Genomic DNA, 27,035 nt, shown 5'->3' with positions numbered 1-27,035 from the left:
AGACAAATTGTTTGCCTAAAAAAGACTTTTAAAATATGTATAAGCGCAAACAATAACTATTATGTCCTTACCCACAATAGCCTACATGCATACCTAATAATGGCGGAAATACATGTTATGAACATATTAGAGAAAACAAGGCATAAGCGTTTTACCTCTGAACGCCCTTTTTTTCCAGTTTAGTATATAGGTCTAGCTTACGTTTTGTTGCTTTATAGCCTATGCAAATTACCTAATTCATATCTTTTTGCAATTGTTGATATATAAGTTATATTTTTATTCAAGCAAAGAATTTGCAAGAAGCCTATATGCCATCCAAGAGGTCTTTACAATGAATTCAAAATTGAATGTCTTCTTAGCTGTGGCAGTTGCAGTTGCTAATGTTGCTGTGTTCACTGCTGCAACTATCAGCAACCAAAAAGTACCACGTGAGTTTGTTTAAAGTTTTTCAATTTCTGCGTAAAAAGTAACTGTGCACAATATCATCAACACAAAATGTGCAGCAGTGATGTCGCGAGAACAATTTTGTGAAGGCTGATAAGAATAATTTTTTTTAAATCGAGCTGCTGTCACGGAACGCCAAAGCCTTTCTCATCAAAAATATGCACTGCGCCGTATAAAGGTTCGTCTACATTATGACTGTTTTCTTGGTTAAGCAAGCTAGGGATTTTTCTTGACCTTTGCTATGTTGATGTGTATTGTTTTGATATGATGGTCAGAAATAAAAAAACAACTGAACTGAACTGAACTGAACTGGATGCGAAACTACATCCGCTTTTGGCTTATCCGTGACACAAGGGTTAGGCTACTTTTTTCTGATTTACAAAATAATATACTTCTTACAGATTTTATAAGAAAAGTGAAGTTTGTTTTAAAGTAGCCTACCAATTTAAGGTTTTTAGTTGAAAGCAAGCCAACAGCAAAGCGTAAGAAATATGTCAAATTGGCAATTGACCCTTCTAATGTTTGCAGAACAACAAAGTTGCGCGTCCCGTAATGTTTTGTCCCTAAAGCATTCTTAAATTATTGCTTATTTAAAATAATTGAGCTGTGTGCCGCTAACTGAAGTTTTAGCGCCATCATTGAACACGTGCAAACATGAAAAAATAAGCTCCAGTGTAAACAGCTCAGCGAAAACATTCGCTTAAAGAAGCAAAAATACACTTGAGTAGTGAGCACACATGTTCTTCTAGTTTTTTCTTCTTTTATCAATACAATAATTTTTTATTCAGATGTCCAGTGTCTTGTTCCAAACCATGCTTCAAACGTAATCATATCCACAATTAGCACAACTCTGAGTATTGGCGAGGAATTGACATACATTTGCGCATCAGACTCGTACATAATGGCAGATCAAACTTCAGACAAACTGACCGTAACATGCCAGAATGACGGCACATGGTCTGCTGCACCACCAGTGTGTTACAATCGTGAGTATAGTCTATATTATTTTTCATTGAGCTAATGTTTGTAGACAAGTTTTGCTGCATGTAAACCCAAAATAATGAATTCTTCAGAACTTGTTACCTTGGTGAGCAATTATTTAGGTGATCACATTTGCGGAAATGGAACCGTACGATGTCACTTCCCATTCACTTTCAAAGAAGTCTCATACAACCGATGCACAACTAGGAATCACGGAGTGACTCCATGGTGTTCGTATGACGAGGAACATATAACAGGGCGATGGGGAAATTGCCAAGAATGTGGTGGTAATTTTATTGTATTAGCATAAAAATAATATAATTTAAATATGTAAAACAATGAAAACTATTAATACTACAAAAAGTGCTCAATGCTAAGCAAAAAGCAAAGCAGAGCGAATTAAATCAATTTAATTATTTATTTGATTTAATTCGTTCTGCTTTGCTTTTTTGCTTAGCATTGAGCACTTTTTGTAGTATTAATAGTTTTCATTATTTTAATCTTGCTCCTGGCACTGAGCTAGTTGAGCACTCTCTTTTGATACTGCTATCCAGTTATTATGAATCTGGAAAAAATTAATTGATTTAATTTAAATATGTTATAAACAGACAAAACATTAAGCTTGACAATTTCTTTTATCAGGCAGCATAGCCACATATTCGAGGAATGACACAAGTATTGCTTTCGTTTTTCTCCCAACTGCTGTAAAAACTTTTCAACCACTAAGCATAAGCAAGCTTCAGAACTTCAGGAACTTTTATCCAGAGTCTTTCTACCATCACAGCAACAAAACTTAAAGAGTCATAATAGCCATTGTGACGTAAAGTACAAACATTGATGAATAAATCGAGTTTTTAACCCTATTTGTAGCGACACGGGGCTTTATGAGGACGCCCCACTCTAGTACTGAAATATTTTACAGAAGGAAATATTCTAGAAATGTGAAATTTCTTGACTTTTAGTTTTTATTCTTTGCGAATTTTCTAAACCTAAATTAGTCATTTTTCTACCTTCCTGCCCTTCACAACAAGCATTTCGTCTCAGATGACTAGTCATTTTCGTGCAATGTTAGTTATATATATGTTAATGTTAAATCAAATTAATTCGCTCTGCTTTGCCTTTTTGCTTGGCATTGAGCACTTTTTGTAGTATTAATAGTTTTCATTGTTTTTTATATGTTAATGTTAGTGCAATATAAATGTTAGTGCAATTACTTTGAAATGTAAAAACGCCTAAAAATGGCTTATATTTATGAGCAAAAGTAATTTTTTGTTTAGATTAGCATTACTTTATGTTATAATTCAAAAATTTCAATTTTAAAGCTATTTTCGGGAAATTAAATAAAAACCGACTTTTTGACGATTTTTCATCTCAAACACTTTATTTCAATAAATTTGTTAGGTAAAAATTTAGTTTCTACAATACACATGGCTATTATCTTGTAAAATATTTTGGCTCTGTGATTTTCATAGCTCCTGTTATTAGCGATTAATTACCACTTGGCTAAGATAGCCCATAACGTGCTTTTCGCGTACGAACACAGCTCGTATTAAGATAGGGTTATAGTGTGGCACATTTGTCATTAAAAAAGGTTTCGTGTTTTTTTTTGTTAAAAGCAAAAACTTTCTTGATTTTGTCAGATGATACAATAAAGATGACCTGAAATCGCCTATCAAAATGGCCAAAATGAAATTTTGGCCCAATTCATTAACAGTAAAAAACTTACAAAAGTTATTTATGACGTAATACTTTGTAACAAAGTTACTTTGTGACGCACATACAGAAAGCTTATTGAATCATTTTACTCAGCTGTTTTTCATAATTTGTGACGTCATAGATGAATGACAGTAGGCTACCAGAGAGAACCCAAGCTTGTATAACGGTTTTTACAGGTTTACTCAGGCTGCTGGGTAAAAATAACAAAGAAGTGATGCCGGAGTAAAGGGCGAAACAGGCTGTTAAAGATTTTTAATAAATTGAAGAACTCATAGTGGCTGCTTTTTATGTAGAAATAGTTTCTGGCGATGATTTGTGAAGCAAACAGTCTGCGAGTAGTCAGAGTGTCTAATGATAACATGTGATGCACAAATAAACCACTATTGCCTATGATCATTTAAATTATGCACGCCTTTTACCACTTTACATTTCTACAATGCAGCAAGCAGAAAAAGAGCACCCAGAGATCTTGGCAGAGTTCATGAAAGGGAATTTCTGCGTAACCAAAGGTGTTGCTGGATTCACATCAATAGGTGCAGACCACGGGATTGAACAAGAAAATCGTGAACTCAAGGTTATTGGAGGCATAGTTGGAATTACACAGAATCAAAAGTCACTGGACAAATGCTTTCTCATTGCATCCGAACTCTCAAATTTGCAGCATGATTTTGAGAAAAAGTACTACTCTGGTAGCAAGGTAAAGAGAACGCAACACCATGAGCTCACAGGAGGAAAACTCTCCCGAATGACGCAAAATGCTATCAAACTCAGCGTAGTATTTCACGAGCATAGAAACCCATTTGAATCCTCTGACGAAGATAAAATTTACAATTTGCTCACCAAAGCAGTTATGAATGAAACCGCTACCGACGACATCCTTCGGCGTGATGAGATTGGGCAACAGATTTTCGAAAGTTTCGTCACTGAACGAGTGAACGTCTTGTAGAAGGAAAACTTTCCGTGTGGGACAAAATGACCAGAAAGAAACTGTCCATATTCGAAAGTGCCAATGCAATTGCAAAAATCAGCATGGGAGACAAGGTAATCAAAATTAAAGAAGAGCGAGGACTGTTGCAGCGTTTCATTGTAATATCAAGAAGTCGACCGGAGATGGACCTCAAGGAATGCATCAGAACGTATGAGTTTGGTGTGGTGCCCCGATCCCTGTTTGCTTCAGATAGATCCCTCCTGTTGGCATATGATAAGGCATCAATACTCCGTCATCTTGAGAAGCTGCTGGATACCGGTAGTAACAGACAACGGGTACAAGTTGACAGGATTGAGGTAACTGTTACTCAGCGGTCTGACAACCATTCATTCCAAGTACCTTTAAAGATGACAGACACAGCAGTTGAATATACCACTGTGGACATACCAGATGAACTGACAACTCACCAAGTGATCATCATTGATGGGAGGGCTATGGTAAACGCAGTTACCAAAACGGAACAAATGAAAACATGCCAAGACTTTGCCGAAGCCTTTCCTCAGATAATTTGTAACATGGGTACATAGCATGATGAGATCAGGTTAGTGTTTGACCGGTACATCGAAACATCACTCAAGCAACAAATGCGGACAAAGGAGACCAAGGGAAAGCCAACATATTACCACGTGAAAGACAACACTTTAATCCAGAATATTTCCCTGAAGGACTTTCTCTCAAGTATCCGCACCAAAGGAGAACTGACCGAGTATTTAGCTGAAAAGGTTATACAATGTACATCACAGCAAGAGCTCCAACAACAGACTGAAAAAACTACTGGTGACATCGGAAACACAAACCAAGGGCAATGCTAACCTTTTGCGGTCCAATTTTTTTTTTCCGGTTTTGGTCCGTACAGGTCCAATTTTTTTTTTGCTTTTTTCCGATAGATTTCAGTATGCCTATTGCAGATTTAAACTTTTTTCTAAGAAAAAAAAAAAAAATCTCCTTTTTGTCCATCAAAATTTGCCCCAGTTTAGCAGAAAAAAAGTTTTTTTTCTCGTTATAAAGCATGCTTGACACACTCTTTACAAGATAAATGTGAATCCTCTTGACATTGCCTCGCTCATATTTACATAAAAACATATAGTAGATGCATGTAGCAATGTTTTTATTTAATGTACCAATAACAAACGGTGCAATAAAGGGCACACAAAAACACCACAAAACAGTAATTTTCAACAAAATGTTTAGGGTTTGTAATTTTCAAGCGTGTGATACTTTTCGAAGCATTCTCCTGGGCGGAGACCAGGTTTTCTTGTGCAAGTTTTACAGAAAAATAGCGTTGTTTTTCTGCTTTGTTTGGTTGAGCAAACCATGCAGATTCTGTTATGTCCACGTGGCCGTTTGGATACGAAATGTGGCCTTTTGTTCAGTCGTTCACTTGCATCGCTGGTACTTGGTCTTCCTCGGTGTGGATTGCGTCGGATATCTCCAACAAGCTGCACAATCAGTTTTTTCCTGAATTGCAGATGTCTTGCTCTGGGAAGACCATTCACCTCTTTGAAGAGCAAATACGAATTCACAACACACACCTCTACAAGCCAAAAGAAAAGCTTCCTCCACCACCTTAGAGTTTTTCGGGTGAAAGAATATGAAGAACAATAATGATCTGAACGATCAACAGCACCCATGTTGGAGATGTAATCACTGATGACTACAGGCTTTTTCACATCTTTTTCTCTACCTTTTACCCATCTGTGATGCAGAGATGTACTTAGCATGAGAATCAGTCGTCTGTCCTGCCAAGCCAGACTCATCATATCATCTTGATGCCTGTAGAATTTTATGTCACCGTTCCTCAGACGTACCGTAATCTCTTTATTTCTTCAGGCAATCCAACTCTGTTTTTTTGAATTGTCCCTGTGAGATGAACCTGTCGCTCTTGTAGCTGTGCAGCCAGAATGCAGCTTGTGTAGAATCGATCGGTGTAAACATGATACCCTGCTCCTTGAGCTTTGTTGAGAATTTGGTCTACCAAATGTAGCACTATTCGTGTCGTGAAAGGCATCCAAGGATATGGCAAGCTATCAGTGGTTGGCGTGCCAAGGTAAGGTTCAAAAGAGGAAATGTACCCATTTGCACTATCCGATAGAACGTAAATGCGCAATCCCTATTTTGTGGGCTTTTGTGGGTTATATGTTTTGAAAGAAATTCTTCCTACGAAGCCAACAGTGCTCTCAACGGCAACATTTTGGCCTGGTGTATAATTTTCCAAGCATTTTTTCTGTACATAATCGACAACATTACTGATTTTGCTGCCACGAGTAACAGGTCCCACAGTTGGCTGAGGTGATCGTACATGCAACATCCAATGAATCTGCAGAAATCTTTTTCGCGAGAAAACATCAAGAAAAAAAGGACAGTATTCTGTCCACTCTCTACTAAAGTAGTCTTTTACATTACTTTTTTCTGTCAAGGCCATTTTCAATACCACTCCAAGATAAGCTTTCAGCTCTGTCAAGGACACATCTTTCCAGTTATACCAAACTAAACAGTTACTGAAAACTTTTCCTCTCAAACGAATTGTTGCATATGCATTAGTTGCTGTGACCATTTGCATGAGCAATTCATCTGTCATAAAGCTCTGGAAGAATTCTAACTCTGTCTCTGGTGCTGATGGCAAAGTTGCTCCAACACTTTGAGGCTTGAAAGGACAGTGAGGCAGATCTCCATCATTAGGAAGCCATGCTCTCCATCCATTACTAGTCGTTCCACCACGGTCAAGAGATACCGGCTATCCTTGCTTTGCTAAACAACCCTTCAAGTAGTTGCAATAAGAGAGGTAAAACAATGGTGACCTCATTTCTCGTAACATTCTAGAATGTAATTGCTCTAATCTAAAATCGATAAAAAATATTTTTTCGCAAAACAAGCACCCCACTGACGTATTTGGACCTTGTTGAGCAGTGATATGTAGACATCATCCCAGGAATGGTGTTGGACCATATTACATAATTTTATTTTGCATCCCAGGGAAGTTCTTGGACCGCAAAAGGTTAATATTGAAGACTCGCTCCTGACTCACAGCCAAGAAGAGGCAGACACTTTGATTGTTCTGCCCGCTCCAACTGTTCTCAATGAAACAGAACTGGTTGTCAGTTCCCCAGACTCGGACATCTTGTTGTTGCTCATCTACATGTATCCACACTTACCCGGGTCTAAAACTTTCCTTACGGGAAAGGGCAGATTAAAGAGGGACATTTGTGTGTGAAACATATACAACAACTTGGGACCAAAGTGTACTTTTGCACTTCTAGGTTTTCATGCTCTGACTGGTTCCGATATGACTGGGAGATTTGCTGGCAGAACCAAATACTTGGATGCGAAGATGCGAAGGAAACATAGATGCGAAGGAAGGTGCAGCTGCCACAAGAACAATATTCCATGTACAGAAGTCTGTGGCTGTGGTCTCAGCTGTAAAAACAAAACTATCCAACCAGTGATAAATGACGACTGAACAGTTGAAGATGAATTGCTTTCTTTGACATTCAATAAATATTATAAATTTCGTAGATGTCGGTTGTTAACGATAACTGCCATTTAATCAGAAGGCCTAAGACTTCTTACATCTTTCGCATGTAATACGACTTGAAGGATCGAACATTAATTCAAGTTTCATTGTATTTATATCAGTTCATTGGCTTTCTAGTTGCGTATTCTTTGTGAAAATGCATGCATTTAAGTTAATACAGTCCTTTGTGTAAAATTACAAAATTACGTAAATAGCTTAGCATACGTTTCGGGTGCGCGGGGGGTATTTCGAACAACATTTTAAAATTTGGCACATGTATATCATATATGAAACCTAAATTCGATGATCCCATTAGATTTCCTGGCTCAGAAAACATATATTCAGATATTTTATTTGTAATTGTAGCCTATATAGGCTACTTGCGAAAATATTGCATAATTATTGTTGTGCCCCATTTTGGACGCCATCTTGGAATTCGTGGCCCAAAAATGTTCAGAAAAAATGCCACCCTAATTTTTTTAAGCTTATTATGTTTTCTTTCAAAAACAAGTGAGTTTTTGCTTTTAACAAAAAAAAAACATGAAATTACAAATATGCTTACACTGTTAAGCGATAGAATGACACTTTGATCTTAATTGTTTTATTGCATTTTCCTTGCATGTGCTTAATAAAAGCACAATTTTTTGTTTGCTGGAAAATACTGTTGAACAAGCTGGAATTATTAGCTTAAGACTACAGGTTAGAGTCAACTAGTTTTTATCATATTAGATTAGAATTAAAATCAGCGATACTTCGCTCCAATTCAGTGGTTCCCAACCTTTTTGACCTTGCGGCACCCTATCAAAGAGATAAATAATTTGCGGCACCCTGGCAAAACTGGATCATTTTTTATGAGGTTACTGTATTAAAAATAACACAGAATGAGTTGTACAGTATAGCTCGCGTAAATAAATGTATTTATTCAATAGTCAGTGTGAAATTTGGGCTTAACTTCTTGCACAAAGTCCCTTAATATCTGGGGGCACATTCGATAAAACCACCCGCATTTCTTCCTCGGCTATAAGCAGTCTTTCCCGTTTTTTAGTTTTTATGTTTGTTAATACGGAAAATTCACTCTCACATAGGTATGACGTGGAAAACTGCAGCGAAAGCACAATAGCTTTCTTTCCAACGCAAGGATATTCATTTTGATTTTTTATCCAGAACTCGTCGAGAAGCATCTGCTTATGCATAAGATTAAAATTTCCATCGTTACGTATGTCAATTAATTCAAAACAATATGAGAGTCCAGTAAAAATGGATTTCTTACCCATGCGTTAATCCCCCCAGTGCTGGCGTGTGAATAGATTGGTTTACAACGGTTCGCAAACAATCGTGCAATTTTATAATCGTGCTGGGTCACGCAATCTGATAATCCATCACTAAAATTTGACTTTGTGCGCCGTAAAACGCAAAATAAAATCATGAAACCTGGCAATAATGATGCGTTTCAAATGTTTTTATGGAAAGAACAGCAAGAGTCAAAATCTCTTTCACGCTGTTTTTCCTGGGCGAGAAAACAAAGGCTTACCGTTAGCGACTTCCCCACTACGCGATTCTCCAGAAAGGAGCAGGGAATAACTGCGAGACGCGAAACTTAATACGCTCTGCAACTCGGTTTGAAATAAATGAATTCCGCACTTAGCGGGTTAAAGTTAGAAGAACGGGCCGCAGTATTGCAATATCTCGCGGCACCCTTGAGCATTGCAATTGGCACCCCGGTTGGGAACCACTGCCAGTGGTTCCCAACCTTTTTGACCTTGCGGCACCCTATCAAAGAGATAAATAGTTTGCGGCACCCTGGCAAAACTGGATCAATCTTATGAGGTTTCTGTATTAAAAATAACTATGAAATAACACATAGAATGAGTTGTACAGTATAGCTCGCGTAAATAAATGTATTTATTCAAAAGTCAGTGTGAAATTTAGGCTTGACTTCTTGCACAAAGTCACATAGTATCTGGGGGCACATTCGATAAAGCCACCCGCCTTTCTTCTTCGACTAAAGCAGTCGTTCTCGTTGTTTAGTTTTTATGTTCGATGATGGAAAATTCACTCTCACATAGGTTGCCTTGACGTGGAAAACTGCAGCAAAAGCACAATAGCTTTCTTTCCAACGCAAGAATATTCATTTTGAATTTTTATCCAGAACTTGTCGAGAGACATCTGCTTATGCACAAGCTTAAAATTTCCATCGTTATGAATTTCAATTAATTCTCCTTTTTTAGATTCAAAACAATATGAGAGTCCAGTAAAAATGGATTTCTTACCCATGCGTAATTTTCTGTGGACAAACTGGAAAAATATTTCACAATTTTTTCTTCCAATGATTTTAGGTGCTGAGTTATTAATGAGACAACTTCTTTGTTCTTCATTTTAGAGAAATGTGAAAGCATGTCAAAGTTTCCGTTCTCCACTTTTAAGGACCACATTTGCAGTTTTTCTCCCAGTGCTTTTATTTTATCGTTATTTAATTAAATGGTTGAAGATATCTGCTAAATACGCTAATTTGGAGACCCAATTGTGCGTCGTGAAACGCAAAATAAAATCATGAAATCTGGCAATAATGATGCGTTTTAAACGTTTTTACGGAAAGAACAGCAATGAGTCTAAATCTCTTTCACGCTGGTTTTCCTGGGCGAGAAAACAAAGGCATAACGCGGATTATCTACTTACCGCCAGCGACTTTTCAGAAAAGAGCCGGGAGTAACTGCGAGATGCGAAACTTAATACGCACTGAAACTTTGTTAGAAATAAATAAATTCCGCACTTAACGGGTTAAAATAAAGAATGGGCCGCAGTATTGCAATATCTCGCGGCACCCTTGAGGATTGCAATTGGCACACCAGGGTGCCGCGGCACCCCGGTTGGGAACCACTGCTCCAATTCAACAAATTAGACAACTAGAATTATCCAGTTGTCCAAGCCTAAATGACAGTGCCAATTTTAGAACAATCTATCCTTGCTTAAAAAGCAAAAAATAAACTTGAATCCACATGTTCATTTAGCTTTTTCTTTTTTTATCAATACCATCATTTGTTTAGTTGTCCAGTGTCTTGTTCCAAAGCTTCCTTCAAACGTAGTCACATCGACAATAAGCAAAACGCTGAGTGTTGGCAAGGAATTGACATACACTTGCGCATCAGACTCAAACATAATGGCAGATCAAACTTCAGACAAACTGACTGTAACATGCCAGAATGGTGGAACATGGTCTGCTGCACCGCCAATATGTTACAATCGTGAGTATTTTTTCACTGAGCTTTTGTTTGCATGGACACGTTTTGTTGCGTGTTGTTAACCCAACAAATAATGAAGTAGGCTAATTAGACTTTGTTATAATGTTGAGTGCTTGTTTAGGTAATCACTTTTGTGGAAATGGAACCGTACAATGTCATTTCCCGTTCACTTACAAAGGAGTCTCACACAACCGATGCACAACCATGAATCACGGAGTGACGCCGTGGTGTGCTTATGATGAGGAGTATGTGAAAGGACGATGGGGCAATTGCCAAGAATGTGGTGGTAATTTCGTTGCATTAGCCAAAAAGGTTTCAACTATTTTTGAACCGCAACCCCCTCAAAGCAATTAACGTGGCTTCGCAAGCCCCATAAAAGTATTTAAAGAAATTATATTTAATGCAAAATTGAACCGACAACACCCAGATATGTTTCATTTCGCTGTTCTAATGCAGCCTTCTGAAACGAAAAATGTCTTTTCATGGTGTTGTTGCGATTTTATCACATTTCATGTTTCTTAATAACGTCTGAAAGCAAGCAATAGAACAACCTCAGATAGAGGATTGGTTGACTGCGAGAAAATACAGTTTTTAATCTTTTTGGCAAACAAGAATTGAACACAATACACTGGATTTTCAGAAACTGTGAACCCCCAATATTGCTAGAGATCCCCAGATTGGAAACCCTTGCATTGCGTTAGCCCATTGTGATTAAGGGGATTGTCAAGCTTAATATTTCATATTTTTACATTATGTATGAACTGTTTGAATTTGTTTGATAAAATGATGCACCCAAGCCGATTTTAAAATCAATCGCAGATGCAATGGATTGTTCTGAATTCAATGCTCATTTACTTTCTACTGCTCTAAGCAATAGGCTGAGGATACTTTTTTTTGTTTATTTAACAATTACCAAAAATATTGTACATAAAAATAATTACAGTAGTATTCCCTTATTATGCCTACCTCGGGACCAGACGATTTTGGGCATATTAAGGAGGGAAAGAGTTTCTGTCATTCCTATACGCACAATTGAGTATGGACGACTGTACTAGGTTGCTAAATCTGTTACAGTAACTCCTCACCTTACGAACAAGTTGCGTTCCGAACGGCGGTTGGGATCTTGAATTGTTCGTAAGTTCAAACTGTACTGTTGTTTGGTGTAGCCTACAGAACTGCTTAGGCCTATGTCTACTAGACATTCGTCTATCACATACGCAACATACACCTAAGTTCTTTCTAATATTAAACGCACAGAAATAAAGTAAAACACAGCAGACATTGTCTCAGATCATTGCATTCTATTTACATAAATATACAATGAAGTGTGCAAAGTAGCCTACGCACACTGTTTTATGGATTTAAGCTGTCCATCGACGTTAATATAGAAAGGGGGAACGTCTGACAAAGAGGCAGCTTATTTAAAACACATTAGTTGTTGAGTTCAAATGCAGTTCTTCTACGTTTTCTTGAAGACTTTCTACAGATTCGACGTTCTCTTGCGGGTCATCACGCTTCCTGAAGAATTGGTTCAAGGAAGATTGCACATTAACTACGGGGGAAGCCCCCCAAGAACTTCACCGCTGCAGGCAATCGCGAAATCAAGCCGCATCGTGCGTGTTTGTTTTACCAAGCCGAATATGTTTGCATGTGTGTCTCCTCTCATTGCACTATCTTCTGTCATGTCTGTCAGACATGACAAAACAATATCATGTAGCCTATTATTGTAATGTTCAGAAGTAGGCATGAAATGTAAATATTGCAGAATGATGTCCAATAAACGATGGACCGCCGTTTTAGTAGGGAGGGTGGCTAGTACCGCTACTACGAGGTATAGCTCCCTGTGATTGACGACTCTTTATTTCAAATGATGAGCGCGACCACACGTAACAGGAACTCGATTCATCGTAGCAATTATTGTTCGAAAAAATTTTTGAAAATATGTTATGTAGGCCTACTTTAAATTGTCAGAACTTTCTAGGGGGGCTGAAGCAATTTTTGAAAATTCCAGGGGGGGCTGAATTTGTTCTAGGGGGGGCTGCAGCCCCTTGAGCACCCCTACTTTCCGCGCCCCTGGTTGTCTTGCTTTAGACAATTTTACGATTCATTAGACTGTTTTGTCACAAACCTTTTAACCTGGATCTCATTTTACTGGGTTGTGTTGTAGCGGTGAAGCCTATAAGCTTGCTATAAAACATAGCTTGCTGCTGACACAACTTGCAAAAAACGCAATTTCTGGAAAGAACTGATTGTTGTGTAGAGTTGTTAATTAACAGATTTAGCAACTTAGCACAGTCGTCCATACTCAATTGTGCGTATAGGAATGACAGAAACTCTTCCCCTCCTTAAAATGCTCAAAATCGTCTGGTCCCAAGGTGGGTTTAATAAGGGGATACTACTGTAATTCTTTTTGTGTGCAGTATTTTTGGTTATTGTATAAAAATGTATCTTCAGCCTATTGCTTAGAGCAGTAGAAAGTAAATGAGCATTGAATTCAGAACAATCCATTGCATCTGCGATTGATTTTAAAATCGGCTTGGGTGCATCATTTTATTAAACAAATTCAAACAGTTCAGACATAATGTAAAAATATGAAATATTAAGCTTGACAATTACCTTCAGAATGGGTCACCACATAGGCTACTTGAGAAAAGACTCAAAGGTTGGCTCTCTTGCTCTGTCGTTAGCTACTTAAACAACATTTCACCACTTAGCATAAGCAAAATGCAATTTTTCATAAAAAAAGCAAACAAATTTATGTTTTCAGAATTTATCAGTACTTTAAGTGCTAGCCACATAAAAAATCAACCAAACAAGCTTTTATTAATGTTAGACATATTTCTAATTGTGACAGTAGGCTATTTCTTGCGTCATGAAGACAGTGATTGCCATTAAGACCTTGCTTCTTAGGAATAGGCTAAAAGAAAAGAACGTTTATCCATCCACAACCAGCTCTTCCAAAAGATTTTATAGGTCCTAAATCTAACCGAACGTTTGCAGCCAGGATTGGACTCATTAGCCATTCAAGAACTCTTCGATGGCGGTTTTCTTGCGAACACCATCATTCCCGAAGACGAGTATGGCTATAGTAGGCTATGACTTCTTAGAAACAACCTATCTTTGCTGAAGATGCAAAAATACACTTAAACCCACAATTCCTCTAGTTTTTCTTTTGTTTATCAATTCAATAATAATCTTTTATTTAGTTGTTCAGTGTCTTGTTCCAAACCTTGCTCAAAACGTCGTAGCATCGACAGTGAACATAATGTTGAGCGTTGGCAAGGAATTGAAGTACACCTGCGCATCAGACTCGTACATAATGGCAGATCAAACTTCAGACCAACTGACTGTAACATGCCAGAATGGTGGAACATGGTCTGCTGCACCGCCAATATGTTATAATCGTAAGTATGTTTTTTATGGAGTTGTTAATTGCATAAACACGTTTTGCTGCATATTATTTCAAAAATAAAATAATAAAGTTATTTTTTTTTGCTCAACAAGCAGTTATTTGCTGGAGAGGCATCTTTCCTACAGAATGTATATTAGATTACGTTTACTTCAAGTTGATTGTCTTTAATTGCCGCTCGCTGTCTTGTCTTGTGATTACACTCATATGTAGCCTATATCATTATATCAACAAAGTGTTACACCTTTGGTAGGCTATTTGTTCTTCAGTCTTCTTCATCGTGTGTTACACGGCCGTAGCCCAGAGCATCACGCCAGCTCTTGCTCTATCGTTGAACTCGGCCAAATCCTGTGCAGAGCACCTTGCTTTTAGGCCAAGGCATTCGAGTAGATGTTGCATCGTTTGCTCCTGTCCGAATTTGTAACTTGTGCTCCCATTCGGTCAGGAGCAAACGGTGCAACATATACTCGAATGCCTTGACTTAAAAGCAAGGTGCTCTGCACAGGATTTGGCCGAGTTCAACGATAGAGCAAGAGCTGGCGTGATGCTCTGGGCTAAACGGCCGTGGAATGCGCAGACTTTGGTTTTTTGGGGGTTGGCACGCACGTTCTTCAGTTGTACGTTGTACTTAGCTCAGGGCATATTGCAGTTATTTATTTCAGTCACTTATCACAAATCTTTATTTGCAGTTATTTGTTGGTTTAGCTTTTGTTTAGATGTAGCCTATTAGGTATTTTCTGTGGATGGCAAAGAGTTCTTGACGAAAACATTTGAGTTTATGTTATTATTTCATTAGTGTTTTGCATTTGTTTTGAATAATGCAATTCAATCCAATTAAGATACTGCCAGTCATCTGTTTATGATATTGCAAGTTACTTCTCTCACAAAGCTATAGCCTAAATTATGAAGTAATCAGAACTTGTTGTAATGTTGAGTGATAATTTAGGTGATCACGTTTGTGGAAATGGAACCGTGCAATGTCACTTCCCATTCACTTACAAAGGAATCTCACACAACCGATGCACAACCATGAATCACGGAGTGACTCCATGGTGTGCTTATGACGAGGAATATGTAAAAGGACGATGGGGCAATTGTCAAGAGTGTGGTGGTAATTTCACTCCACTAGCTTAACTAGAAACCAAACAGTTCAGACATAATGTAAAAAGATGAAATATTAAGTTTGACATTTGCGTTAATCAGAATACTTCACCACATTTGAGAAAAGATTCAAATGTTGGCTCTCTTGTTCTGGCTTCAGCTTTAAACAACTTTTCCCCACTAAGCAAAAGTAAGGATAGGCTACAATACACTTATAAAAAATGAGCAAACAGGTTTTTGTTTTCAGACTTTAAAACTATTGTGCTAACCAAATAAAAAAAACAAGCTTTTTTGATTGGTAGGCATATTTCTAACTATGGCAGTATTCCTTGCGCCATTAGGATGTTGCTTGTCAGGAACGATCTACCTTTGCTTAAAATACAAAATAATGTTTGGAACCTACGTTTCATCTTACATGTTGCTTGGGTATCACTGCAATAATCTTTTATTCAAACGTCCAGTGTGTTGTTCCAAACCTTCCTGCAAACGAAACAAACGCATCGACAATCAGCACATCGCAAAGTGTTGGTGAAGATTTGACGTAGGCTACACTTGCGCATCAAACTTGTACATAATGGCAGATCCAACTTCAGACAAACTGACTGTAATAATATGCCAGAATGACGAAGTTCATTGCACTAGCTTAACGTAGTAATTTCATAGCACCAGCTTCAGTGCAAGTCGGATAGTCCAAACATGTTGTACTCTAGAAACTAGAACAGCAAATTAAAGTGCCCCTGACAGGTTGGACCCAAGTATAGTAACTTTTCTAAGCATTTCCTAGCGCAGAATTATGCTTAGCGAACCTTTTAATCTTAACCTCGAAGCTCGACTGGTTAGGGCGAAATTTATACAAAACGACTGCTCCGCAGCGCCACCACAGGCGAAACTCCATATTTCACTGCTCTGGGACGACTTTGGTGGTGTTACGTCATCCTGGGTAGGCGTCGTTAGCAACGGATGAAACAAATGCTTTCTAGATGTAATTGGTGGATCACAGTTTGGTCGGAGTTGGTACAAGGCGCGGTTGCTTTTTTCAAAGATTTATTGTTTTTTGCAGTTTAATAAAACTGTACTGAATACGTTCCTACAAAACATAAAATATGCTTGAAGTGAAAAATGAAGAAATCGTACGAATCATCATTCATATTTAATTCATCATCATTCATCACTATTCATAAATGAATAAAAGTTCTCTCTCTCTCTCATAATGTGCCTTCAGTTGGCCATTGAAATCCGGTGTAACGGCCATCTGGACTTGAAAATTGTTTCGGATTCGCCAAACAATGCATGACGGCAGCACAATCCGATTGTTGCTGCCGAGAGCATCACCTTGTAGTATCCACTCCAATACGTGCCTAAGAGCGACTAATTACCGATACTGCAAGCAAGGAAATAAACTCACTTCTTTTAGTGTGCATTCTTTAGCGTTTAGGGTATTTTAGCCTAATGTAGCATCCTTAGCCTACTCTTTTGATAGGTCTTCGTTTTCTCCTTTCGGTTTATTGCTGTTTCTCCAGTTCTTCCTGCTCCTCATACAATAAGTCCTCAAAACTGCAGGATGTAAGTAAAATCGGTCAAATTGGTAACACAGCTAGATGCGTCTTTCTTCAAAAGTTCTTTCGTATGTGGCACTTCATGACAACATACACATTCATTGGGCTGGGACATAGACTCGTACTTGTGGCAAACGCACCACCTAGAGTTCCCAGCACGAACAAACAAAGCACCAACAAAATCATCTCCAGTGAAGTGAAGAGAACATATACGACTAGTTTTGTATGGTCCATCCCACTTTCGAACACTTGAAGAAAACTTTAACTATTTTCTTCTCAGCACCTTGTTTTGTTTGAAACCATGAAAAGATAGCACACGTCTTTGTCACTGACACTGTCACATAAACAGCAATTTGCAGGCATTACCTCAACCATAAATTAAGGGTAGCCTACTGTTTGTGAAATATTGCTGTTACACTGCAAATGGCTATAGCCAGATTAGGACAAATAAAAAATTATGAAAATTGTAGCCCTACAAGAGTTTAGAAAAACTGCAATTTCAATTGAATTGAGATGCTGTTTGATAAAAAAAAAACTCAACCTATTTGATTTAAACCTGATAGTAATAATAAGTTGACTTTTTCATTTCGGTAATTCTCATTTTGCACATGTTTTAGACCAATAGAGCCTCACACATTAACGTTTTGCAGTAGTCGTACCATACCTTACCAACTCACCACAGAGAAAGAAAGTATCCTTCCCACCCATGGTGACATCACAGCGGTGTTGCTGTTTTTATTTTCGCAATTGAATGAGTGCCAGATTCGCCGAAAGTAAACGAAAGTTTGCAAGCGTGTAACTTATTAGCCTGTTGATATTTTTTACGATTTGCTGGTCAGGGAAGTTTGTTAGTGTCATCTATTTGGTATCTTAGGTAAATTTAGCAAATTTATTTTCCTGTCAGAGGCACTTTAAGCTCGACGCTTGCATTGATATGATCCGATTGATCACATGCTTGACACAAGTCTTGGCTTCTTTCTTTTCCCTTCCGCTTCAACAAATATTAAACTACCCAGCGAGAGCAATGACACAACAATCAACTCATAAAAACATGAAAATGTAGTACATATTTGCAATCAAAACTACAAGCCTATGTAGGCCTACACCAAAATATACTTTTTTGTAAGTCGGCATACATCAGTGATATTGATAGGATACCTAGCGTGTTGAAATAGAGAGTTAATGTTTATTCGATTGAAATTTATTTGTGAAAGAACCGTATAGCTTGTAGGGAACGATCTATCATTGCTTAAAATGCAAAAATACACTTTAAGCAAGACATTTTTCCACATTATTTTGCTTTGTTATGAATTTTCTTTTTTCATTGTTGTACCGGTTTTTGATTCCAAGCATTGCTTGTCTATTGAATAAACATTTCCAAGATTTTGTTTTATCAATACAATAATCTATTATTCAGTTGTCCAGTGTCTTGTTCCAAAGCTTCCTTCAAACGTCGTAGCATCGACAGTGAACATAACGCTGAGTGTTGGCAAGGAATTGACATACACTTGCGCATCAGACTCATACATAATGGCAGATCAAACTTCAAACAAATTGACTGTAACATGCCAGAATGATGGAAAATGGTCTGGTGCACCGCCAGTGTGTTACAATCGTGAGTATGTTCGTGGTTGAGCTTTCGTTTGTAAGGACAAGTTTTGCTGCATATTAACTTTAAATAATGAGGTAAGTATTTAGAACTTGTTGTAATGTTGAGTGAAAATTTAGGTGATCACATTTGCGGAAATGGAACCGTGCAATGTCACTTCCCATTCACTTACAAAGGAATCTCATACAACCGATGCACAACCATGAATCACGGAGTGACGCCGTGGTGTGCTTATGATGAGGAGTATGTGAAAGGACGATGGGGAAATTGCCAAGAATGTGGTGGTAATTTATTTTTGCTTGCCCAAATGAAACAAAAAAGTTGAAACATGTTATAGCCTACTGAAAGCGATGAAACGTGAAGCTTGACATTTGCTTTGATTGACTTGTCATATGCTCGACCCTAATAGCTATTATTTTTCTTGTTTTACCTTCCGTTTTAAACTTTGTTCAACCATTAGGCATGAGCAGTGATACAATTATATTATATAAGCTTATAAAAAATAAAAATATTTTGTACGTTTTCAAGTTTAAAAACTGCAGCGTCGTCACATCAAAATAACAAAACAATTTTTATTTCGAAAGTCGACTAAATTTATCATTGCTACTGACAGTAGGCCTATCCTTGGAGTGTTAAAATTTTCAGTAAATTTGGTCCAATGAATGTCATTTATCAAAGAGTCATAGCTTGTTAAGAAAAATCTATCATTACTGGACCAAATTTACTGAAGATTTTAACACTCCAAGGGTAGGCCTACATCACGGCACCAAAACATAATGAGTCATAATAGCCATTGTGACGTAACTGTATAGATATTGATGAATAAATCGAGTTTTTAAGCGATAGAATGACACTTTGATCTTGATTGCTTTATTGCATTTTCCTTGCATGTGCTTAATAAAACCACATTTTTTTTGTTTGTTTGCTGGAAAATACTGTTGAACAAGCTAGAATTATTAGCTTAGAACTACAGGTTAGAGTCAACTAGTTTTTACCATATTAGAGTAGAATTAAAATTTGCTATATTTCGTTCCAATTCAACAAATTAGACAACTAGAATTATCCAGTTGTCCAAGCCTAAATGACAGTGCCTAATTTCAGAACAATCTATCCTTGTTTAAAAAGCAAAAGTAAACTTGGATCTACATGTTTATTTAACTTTTTTCTTTTTTTTCGATACAATTATTTGTTTAGTTGTCCAGTGTCTTGTTCCAAAGCTTCCTTCAAACGTAGTCACATCGACAATAAGCAAAACGCTGAGTGTTGGCGAGGAATTGACATACACTTGCGCATCAGACTCATACATAATGACAGATCAAACTTCAGACAAACTGACTGTAACATGCCAGAATGGTGGAACATGGTCTGCTGCACCGCCAATATGTTACAATCGTGAGTATTTTTTCACTGAGCTTTTGTTTGCATGGACACGTTTTGTTGAGTGTTGTTAACCCAACAAATAATGAAGTAGGCTAATCAGACTTTGTTATAATGTTGAGTGCTTGTTTAGGTAATCACTTTTGTGGAAATGGAACCGTACAATGTCATTTCCCGTTCACTTACAAAGGAGTCTCACACAACCGATGCACAACCATGAATCACGGAGTGACGCCGTGGTGTGCTTATGATGAGGAGTATGTGAAAGGACGATGGGGCAATTGCCAAGAATGTGGTGGTAATTTCGTTGCATTAGCCAAAAAGGTTTCAACTATTTTTGAACCGCAACCCCCTCAAAGCAATTAACGTGGCTTCGCAAGCCCCATAAAAGTATTTAAAGAAATCATATTTAATGCAAAATTGAACCGACAACACCCAGATATGTTTCATTTCACTGTTCTAATGCAGCCTTCTGAAACGAAAAATGTCTTTTCATGGTGTTGTTGCAATTTTATCACATTTCATGTTTCTTAACAACGTCTGAAAGCAAGCAATAGAACAACCTCAGATAGAGGATTGGTTGACTGCGAGAAAATACAGTTTTTAATCTTTTTGGCAAACAAGAATTGAACACAATACACTGGGTTTTCAGAAACTGTGAACCCCCAATATTGCTAGAGACCCCCAGATTGGAAACCCTTGCATTGCGTTAGCCCATTGTGATTAAGGGAATTGTCAAGCTTAATATTTCATATTTTTACATTATGTATGAACTGTTTGAATTTGTTTGATAAAATGATGCACCCAAGCCGATTTTAAAATCAATCGCAGATGCAATGGATTGTTCTGAATTCAATGCTCATTTACTTTCTACTGCTCTAAGCAATAGGCTGAGGATACTTTTTTTTGTTTATTTAACAATTACCAAAAATATTGTACATAAAAATAATTACATTAAGTTAGTATTCCCTTATTATGCCTACCTCGAGACCAGACGATTTTGGGCATATTAAGGAGGGAAAGAGTTTCTGTCATTCCTATACGCACAATTGAGTATGGACGACTGTACTAGGTTGCTAAATCTGTTACAGTAACTCCTCACCTTACGAACAAGTTGCGTTCCGAACGGCGGTTGGGATCTTGAATTGTTCGTAAGTTCAAACTGTACTGTTGTTTGGTGTAGCCTACAGAACTGCTTAGGCCTATGTCTACTAGACATTCGTCTATCACATACGCAACATACACCTAAGTTCTTTCTAATATTAAACGCACAGAAATAAAGTAAAACACAGCAGACATTGTCTCAGATCATTGCATTCTATTTACATAAATATACAATGAAGTGTGCTAAGTAGCCTACGCACACTGTTTTATGGATTTAAGCTGTCCATCGACGTTAAAATAGAAAGGGGGAACGTCTGACAAAAAGGCAGCTTATTTAAAACACATTAGTTGTTGAGTTTAAATGCAGTTATTCTACGTTTTCTTGAAGACTTTCTACAGATTCGACGTTCTCTTGCGGGTCATCACGCTTCCTGAAGAATTGGTTCAAGGAAGATTGCACATTAACTAAGGGGGAAGCCCCCCAAGAACTTCACCGCTGCAGGCAATCGCGAAATAAAGCCGCATCGTGCGTGTTTGTTTTACCAAGCCGAATATGTTTGCATGTGCGTCTCCTCTCATTGCACTATCTTCTGTCATGCCTGTCAGACATGACAAAACAATATCATGTAGCCTATTATTGTAATGTTCAGAAGTAGGCATGAAATGTAAATATTGCAGAATGATGTCCAATAAACGATGGACCGCCGTTTTAGTAGGGAGGGTGGCTAGTACCGCTACTACGAGGTATAGCTCCCTGTGATTGACGACTCTTTATTTCAAATGATGAGCGCGACCACACGTAACAGGAACTCGATTCATCGTAGCAATTATTGTTCGAAAAATTTTTTGAAAATATGTTATGTAGGCCTACTTTAAATAGTCAGAACTTTCTAGGGGGGGCTGAAGCAATTTTTGAAAATTCCAGGAGGGGGGCTGAATTTGTTCTAGGGGGGGCTGCAGCCCCTTGAGCACCCCTACTTTCCGCGCCCCTGGTTGTCTTGCTTTAGACAATTTTTCGATTCATTAGACTGTTTTGTCACAAACCTTTTAACCTGGATCTCATTTTACTGGGTTGTGTTGTAGCGGTGAAGCCTATAAGCTTGCTATAAAACACAGCTTGCTGCTGACACAACTTGCAAAAAACGCAATTTCTGGAAAGAACTGATTGTTGTGTAAAGTTGTTAATTAACAGATTTAGCAACCTAGTACAGTCGTCCATACTCAATTGTGCGTATAGGAATGACAGAAACTCTTCCCCTCCTTAAAATGCTCAAAATCGTCTGGTCCCAAGGTAGGCTTAATAAGGGGATAGGCCTACTACTGTAATTCTTTTTGTGTGCAGTATTTTTGGTTATTGTACAAAAAATGTATCTTCAGCCTATTGCATAGAGCAGTAGAAAGTAAATGAGCATTGAATTCAGAACAATCCATTGCATCTGCGATTGATTTCAAAATCGGCTTGGGTGCATCATTTTATTAAACAAATTCAAACAGTTCAGACATAATGTAAAAAGATGAAATATTAAGCTTGACAATTACCTTCAGAATGGGTCACCACATAGGCTACTTGAGAAAAGACTCAAAGGTTGGCTCTCTTGCTCTGTCGTTAGCTTTAACCCTATCTTAATACGAGCTGTTTTCGTACACGGAAAGCACGTCACAAGCTATCTTAGCCCCTGCTAATTAATCGCTAATAACGGAAGCTATGAAAATCACAGAACCAAAATATTTTACAAGATAATAGCCATGTGTATTGTGCTTATAGAAATTAAATTTTTACTCAACAAATTTATTGAAATAAAGTGTTTGAGATGAAAAAACGTCAGAATATCGGTTTTTATTTTAATTTCCTGCAAATAGCTTTAAAATTGAAATTTTTGAATTATAACTAAAATTAACAAAAAATTACTTTTGCTCATTAATATAAGGCATTTTTGAACGTTTCTACACTTCAAAGTAATTGCACTACCATTTATATTGCACTTACATTAACATATGTATAACTACCATTGCACGAAAATGCCTAGTCACCTGAGACGAAATGCTTTTGGTGAAAGGCAGGAAGGTATAAAAATGACCAGTTTAGGTTTAGAAAATTCGCAAAGAATAAAAACTAAAAGTCAAGAATTTTCACATTTTGCATAAAATTTTCAGAATTAGCATATTTCCTTCTGTGAAATATTTCACTAATGGAGTGGGGCGTCCTCATAAAACCCCGTGTCGTATTAAGATAGGGTTAAACTTAAACAACATTTCACCACTTAGCATAAGCAAAATGCAATTTTTCATAAAAAAAGCAAACAAATTTATGTTTTCAGAATTTATAAGTACTTTAAGTGCTAGCCACATAAAAAATCAACCAAACAAGCTTTTATTAATGTTAGACATATTTCTAACTGTGACAGTAGGCTATTCCTTGCGTCATGAAGACGGTGATTGCCATTAAGACCTTGCTTCTTAGGAATAGGCTAAAAGAAAAGAACGTTTATCCATCCACAACCAGCTCTTCCAAAAGATTTTATAGGTCCTAAATCTAACCGAACGTTTGCAGCCAGGACTGAACTCATTAGCCATTCAAGAACTCTTCGATGGCGGTTTTCTTGCGAACACCATCATTCCCGAAGACGAGTATGGCTATAGTAGGCTATGACTTCTTAGAAACAACCTATCTTTGCTGAAGATGCAAAAATACACTTAAACCCACAATTCCTCTAGTTTTTCTTTTGTTTATCAATTCAATAATAATCTTTTATTTAGTTGTTCAGTGTCTTGTTCCAAACCTTGCTCAAAACGTCGTAGCATCGACAGTGAACATAATGTTGAGCGTTGGCAAGGAATTGAAGTACACCTGCGCATCAGACTCGTACATAATGGCAGATCAAACTTCAGACCAACTGACTGTAACATGCCAGAATGGTGGAACATGGTCTGCTGCACCGCCAATATGTTATAATCGTAAGTATGTTTTTTATGGAGTTGTTAATTGCATAAACACGTTTTGCTGCATATTAATTCAAAAATAAAATAATAAAGTTATTTTTTTTTGCTCAACAAGCAGTTATTTGCTGGAGAAGCTTCTTTCCTACAGAATGTATATCGTTTACTTCAAGTTGATTGTCTTTAATTGCCGCTCGCTGTCTTGTCTTGTGATTACACTCATATGTAGCCTATATCAACAAAGTGTTACACCTTTGGTAGGCTATTTGTTCTTCAGTCTTCTTCATCGTGTGTCACACGGCCGTAGCCCAGAGCATCACGCAAGCTTTTGCTCTATCGTTGAACTCGGCCAAATCCTGTGCAGAGCACCTTGCTTTTAGGCCAAGACATTCGAGTAGATGTTGCATCGTTTGCTCCTGTCCGAATTTGTAACTTGTGCTCCCATTCGGTCAGGAGCAAACGGTGCAACATATACTCGAATGCCTTGACTTAAAAGCAAGGTGCTCTGCACAGGATTTGGCCGAGTTCAACGATAGAGCAAGAGCTGGCGTGATGCTCTGGGCTAAACGGCCGTGGAATGCGCAGACTTTGGTTTTTTGGGGGTTGGCACGCACGTTCTTCAGTTGTACGTTGTACTTAGCTCAGGGCATATTGCAGTTATTTATTTCAGTCACTTATCACAAATCTTTATATGCAGTTATTTGTTGGTTTAGCTTTTGTTTAGATGTAGCCTATTAGGTATTTTCTGTGGATGGCAAAGAGTTCTTGACGAAAACATTTGAGTTTATGTTGTTATTTCATTAGTGTTTTGCATTGGTTTTGAATAATGCAATTCAATCCAATTAAGATACTGCCAGTCATCTGTTTATGATATTGCAAGTTACTTCTCTCACAAAGCTATAGCCTAAATTATGAAGTAATCAGAACTTGTTGTAATGTTGAGTGATAATTTAGGTGATCACGTTTGTGGAAATGGAACCGTGCAATGTCACTTCCCATTCACTTACAAAGGAATCTCACACAACCGATGCACAACCATGAATCACGGAGTGACTCCATGGTGTGCTTATGACGAGGAATATGTAAAAGGACGATGGGGCAATTGTCAAGAGTGTGGTGGTAATTTCACTCCACTAGCTTAACTAGAAACCAAACAGTTCAGACATAATGTAAAAAGATGAAATATTAAGTTTGACATTTGCGTTAATCAGAATACTTCACCACATTTGAGAAAAGATTCAAATGTTGGCTCTCTTGTTCTGTCATCAGCTTTAAACAACTTTTCCCCACTAAGCAAAAGTAAGGATAGGCTACAATACTCTTATAAAAAATGAGCAAACAGGTTTTTGTTTTCAGACTTTAAAACTATTGTGCTAACCAAATAAAAAAAACAAGCTTTTTTGATTGGTAGGCATATTTCTAACTATGGCAGTATTCCTTGCGCCATTAGGATGTTGCTTGTCAGGAACGATCTACCTTTGCTTAAAATACAAAATAATGTTTGGAACCTACGTTTCATCTTACATGTTGCTTGGGTATCACTGCAATAATCTTTTATTCAAACGTCCAGTGTGTTGTTCCAAACCTTCCTGCAAACGAAACAAACGCATCGACAATCAGCACATCGCAAAGTGTTGGTGAAGATTTGACGTAGGCTACACTTGCGCATCAAACTTGTACATAATGGCAGATCCAACTTCAGACAAACTGACTGTAATAATATGCCAGAATGACGAAGTTCATTGCACTAGCTTAACGTAGTAATTTCATAGCACCAGCTTCAGTGCAAGTCGGATAGTCCAAACATGTTGTACTCTAGAACAACAGCAAATTAAAGTGCCCCTGACAGGTTGGACCCAAGTATAGTAACTTTTCTAAGCATTTCATAGCGCAGAATTATGCTTAGCGAACCTTTTAATCTTAACCTCGAAGCTCGACTGGTTAGGGCGAAATTTATACAAAACGACTGCTCCGCAGCGCCACCACAGGCGAAACTCCATATTTCACTGCTCTGGGACGACTTTGGTGGTGTTACGTCATCCTGGGTGGGCGTCGTTAGCAACGGATGAAACAAATGCTTTCTAGATGTAATTGGTGGATCACAGTTTGGTCGGAGTTGGTACAAGGCGCGGTTGCTTTTTTCAAAGATTTATTGTTTTTTGCAGTTTAATAAAACTGTACTGAATACGTTCCTACAAAACATAAAATATGCTTGAAGTGAAAAATGAAGAAATCGTACGAATCATCATTCATATTTAATTCATCATCATTCATCACAGTTCATAAATGAATAAAAGTTCTCTCTCTCTCTCATAATGTGCCTTCAGTTGGCCATTGAAATCCGGTGTAACGGCCATCTGGACTTGAAAATTGTTTCGGATTCGCCAAACAATGCATGACGGCAGCACAATCCGATTGTTGCTTCCGAGAGCATCACCTTGTAGTATCCACTCCAATACGTGCCTAAGAGCGACTAATTACCGATACTGCAAGCAAGGAAATAAACTCACTTCTTTTAGTGTGCATTCTTTAGCGTTTAGGGTATTTTAGCCTAATGTAGCATCCTTAGCCTACTCTTTTGATAGGTCTTCGTTTTCTCCTTTCGGTTTATTGCTGTTTCTCCAGTTCTTCCTGCTCCTCATACAATAAGTCCTCAAAACTGCAGGATGTAAGTAAAATCGGTCAAATTGGTAACACAGCTAGATGCGTCTTTCTTCAAAAGTTCTTTGTGGCAGACTCGATGACCAGTTCGGTCCTTCTGTCACTCCCATCGTCATCAGCAAACAACCTAGCTCACATTGTAATCTTGTATTGTTTTGTTTTTTTGCATGTGCTGATGATGCAAAAATAAAAGAACTTCTTCTTCTTTCGTATGTGGCACTTCATGACAACATACACATTCATTGGGCTGGGACATAGACTCGTACTTGTGGCAAACGCACCACCTAGAGTTCCCAGCACGAACAAACAAAGCACCAACAAAATCATCTCCAGTGAAGTGAAGAGAACATATACGACTAGTTTTGTATGGTCCATCCCACTTTCGAACACTTGAAGAAAACT

The 27,035-nt window shown here is 37.8% G+C and overlaps 1 protein-coding gene across 1 annotated transcript in view; it reads left to right on the top strand.

The window, feature by feature from the left end:
* The first annotated feature begins 331 nt into the window (after window positions 1–331).
* Window positions 332–27,035, top strand: part of LOC145768880 (sushi, von Willebrand factor type A, EGF and pentraxin domain-containing protein 1-like) — a 90,589-nt gene continuing 63,885 nt past the window's right edge. The window contains exons 1-13 of the mRNA XM_082580485.1: window positions 332–428; window positions 1,233–1,430; window positions 1,548–1,712; window positions 10,685–10,882; window positions 11,001–11,165; window positions 14,086–14,283; window positions 15,235–15,399; window positions 18,363–18,560; window positions 18,674–18,838; window positions 19,749–19,946; window positions 20,065–20,229; window positions 23,793–23,990; window positions 24,927–25,091. Of these exons, the coding sequence (XP_082436611.1) occupies window positions 332–428; window positions 1,233–1,430; window positions 1,548–1,712; window positions 10,685–10,882; window positions 11,001–11,165; window positions 14,086–14,283; window positions 15,235–15,399; window positions 18,363–18,560; window positions 18,674–18,838; window positions 19,749–19,946; window positions 20,065–20,229; window positions 23,793–23,990; window positions 24,927–25,091 (2,275 nt within the window). The remainder of the gene's footprint in view (window positions 429–1,232; window positions 1,431–1,547; window positions 1,713–10,684; window positions 10,883–11,000; window positions 11,166–14,085; window positions 14,284–15,234; window positions 15,400–18,362; window positions 18,561–18,673; window positions 18,839–19,748; window positions 19,947–20,064; window positions 20,230–23,792; window positions 23,991–24,926; window positions 25,092–27,035) is intronic.

Source organism: Aplidium turbinatum, chromosome 4 (assembly GCF_918807975.1).
Source record: "Aplidium turbinatum chromosome 4, kaAplTurb1.1, whole genome shotgun sequence".
Lineage (NCBI taxonomy): Eukaryota > Metazoa > Chordata > Ascidiacea > Aplousobranchia > Polyclinidae > Aplidium > Aplidium turbinatum.
The sequence above is the reverse complement of the archived record's forward strand: the minus strand, read 5'-3'. Positions and strand labels throughout refer to the sequence as shown.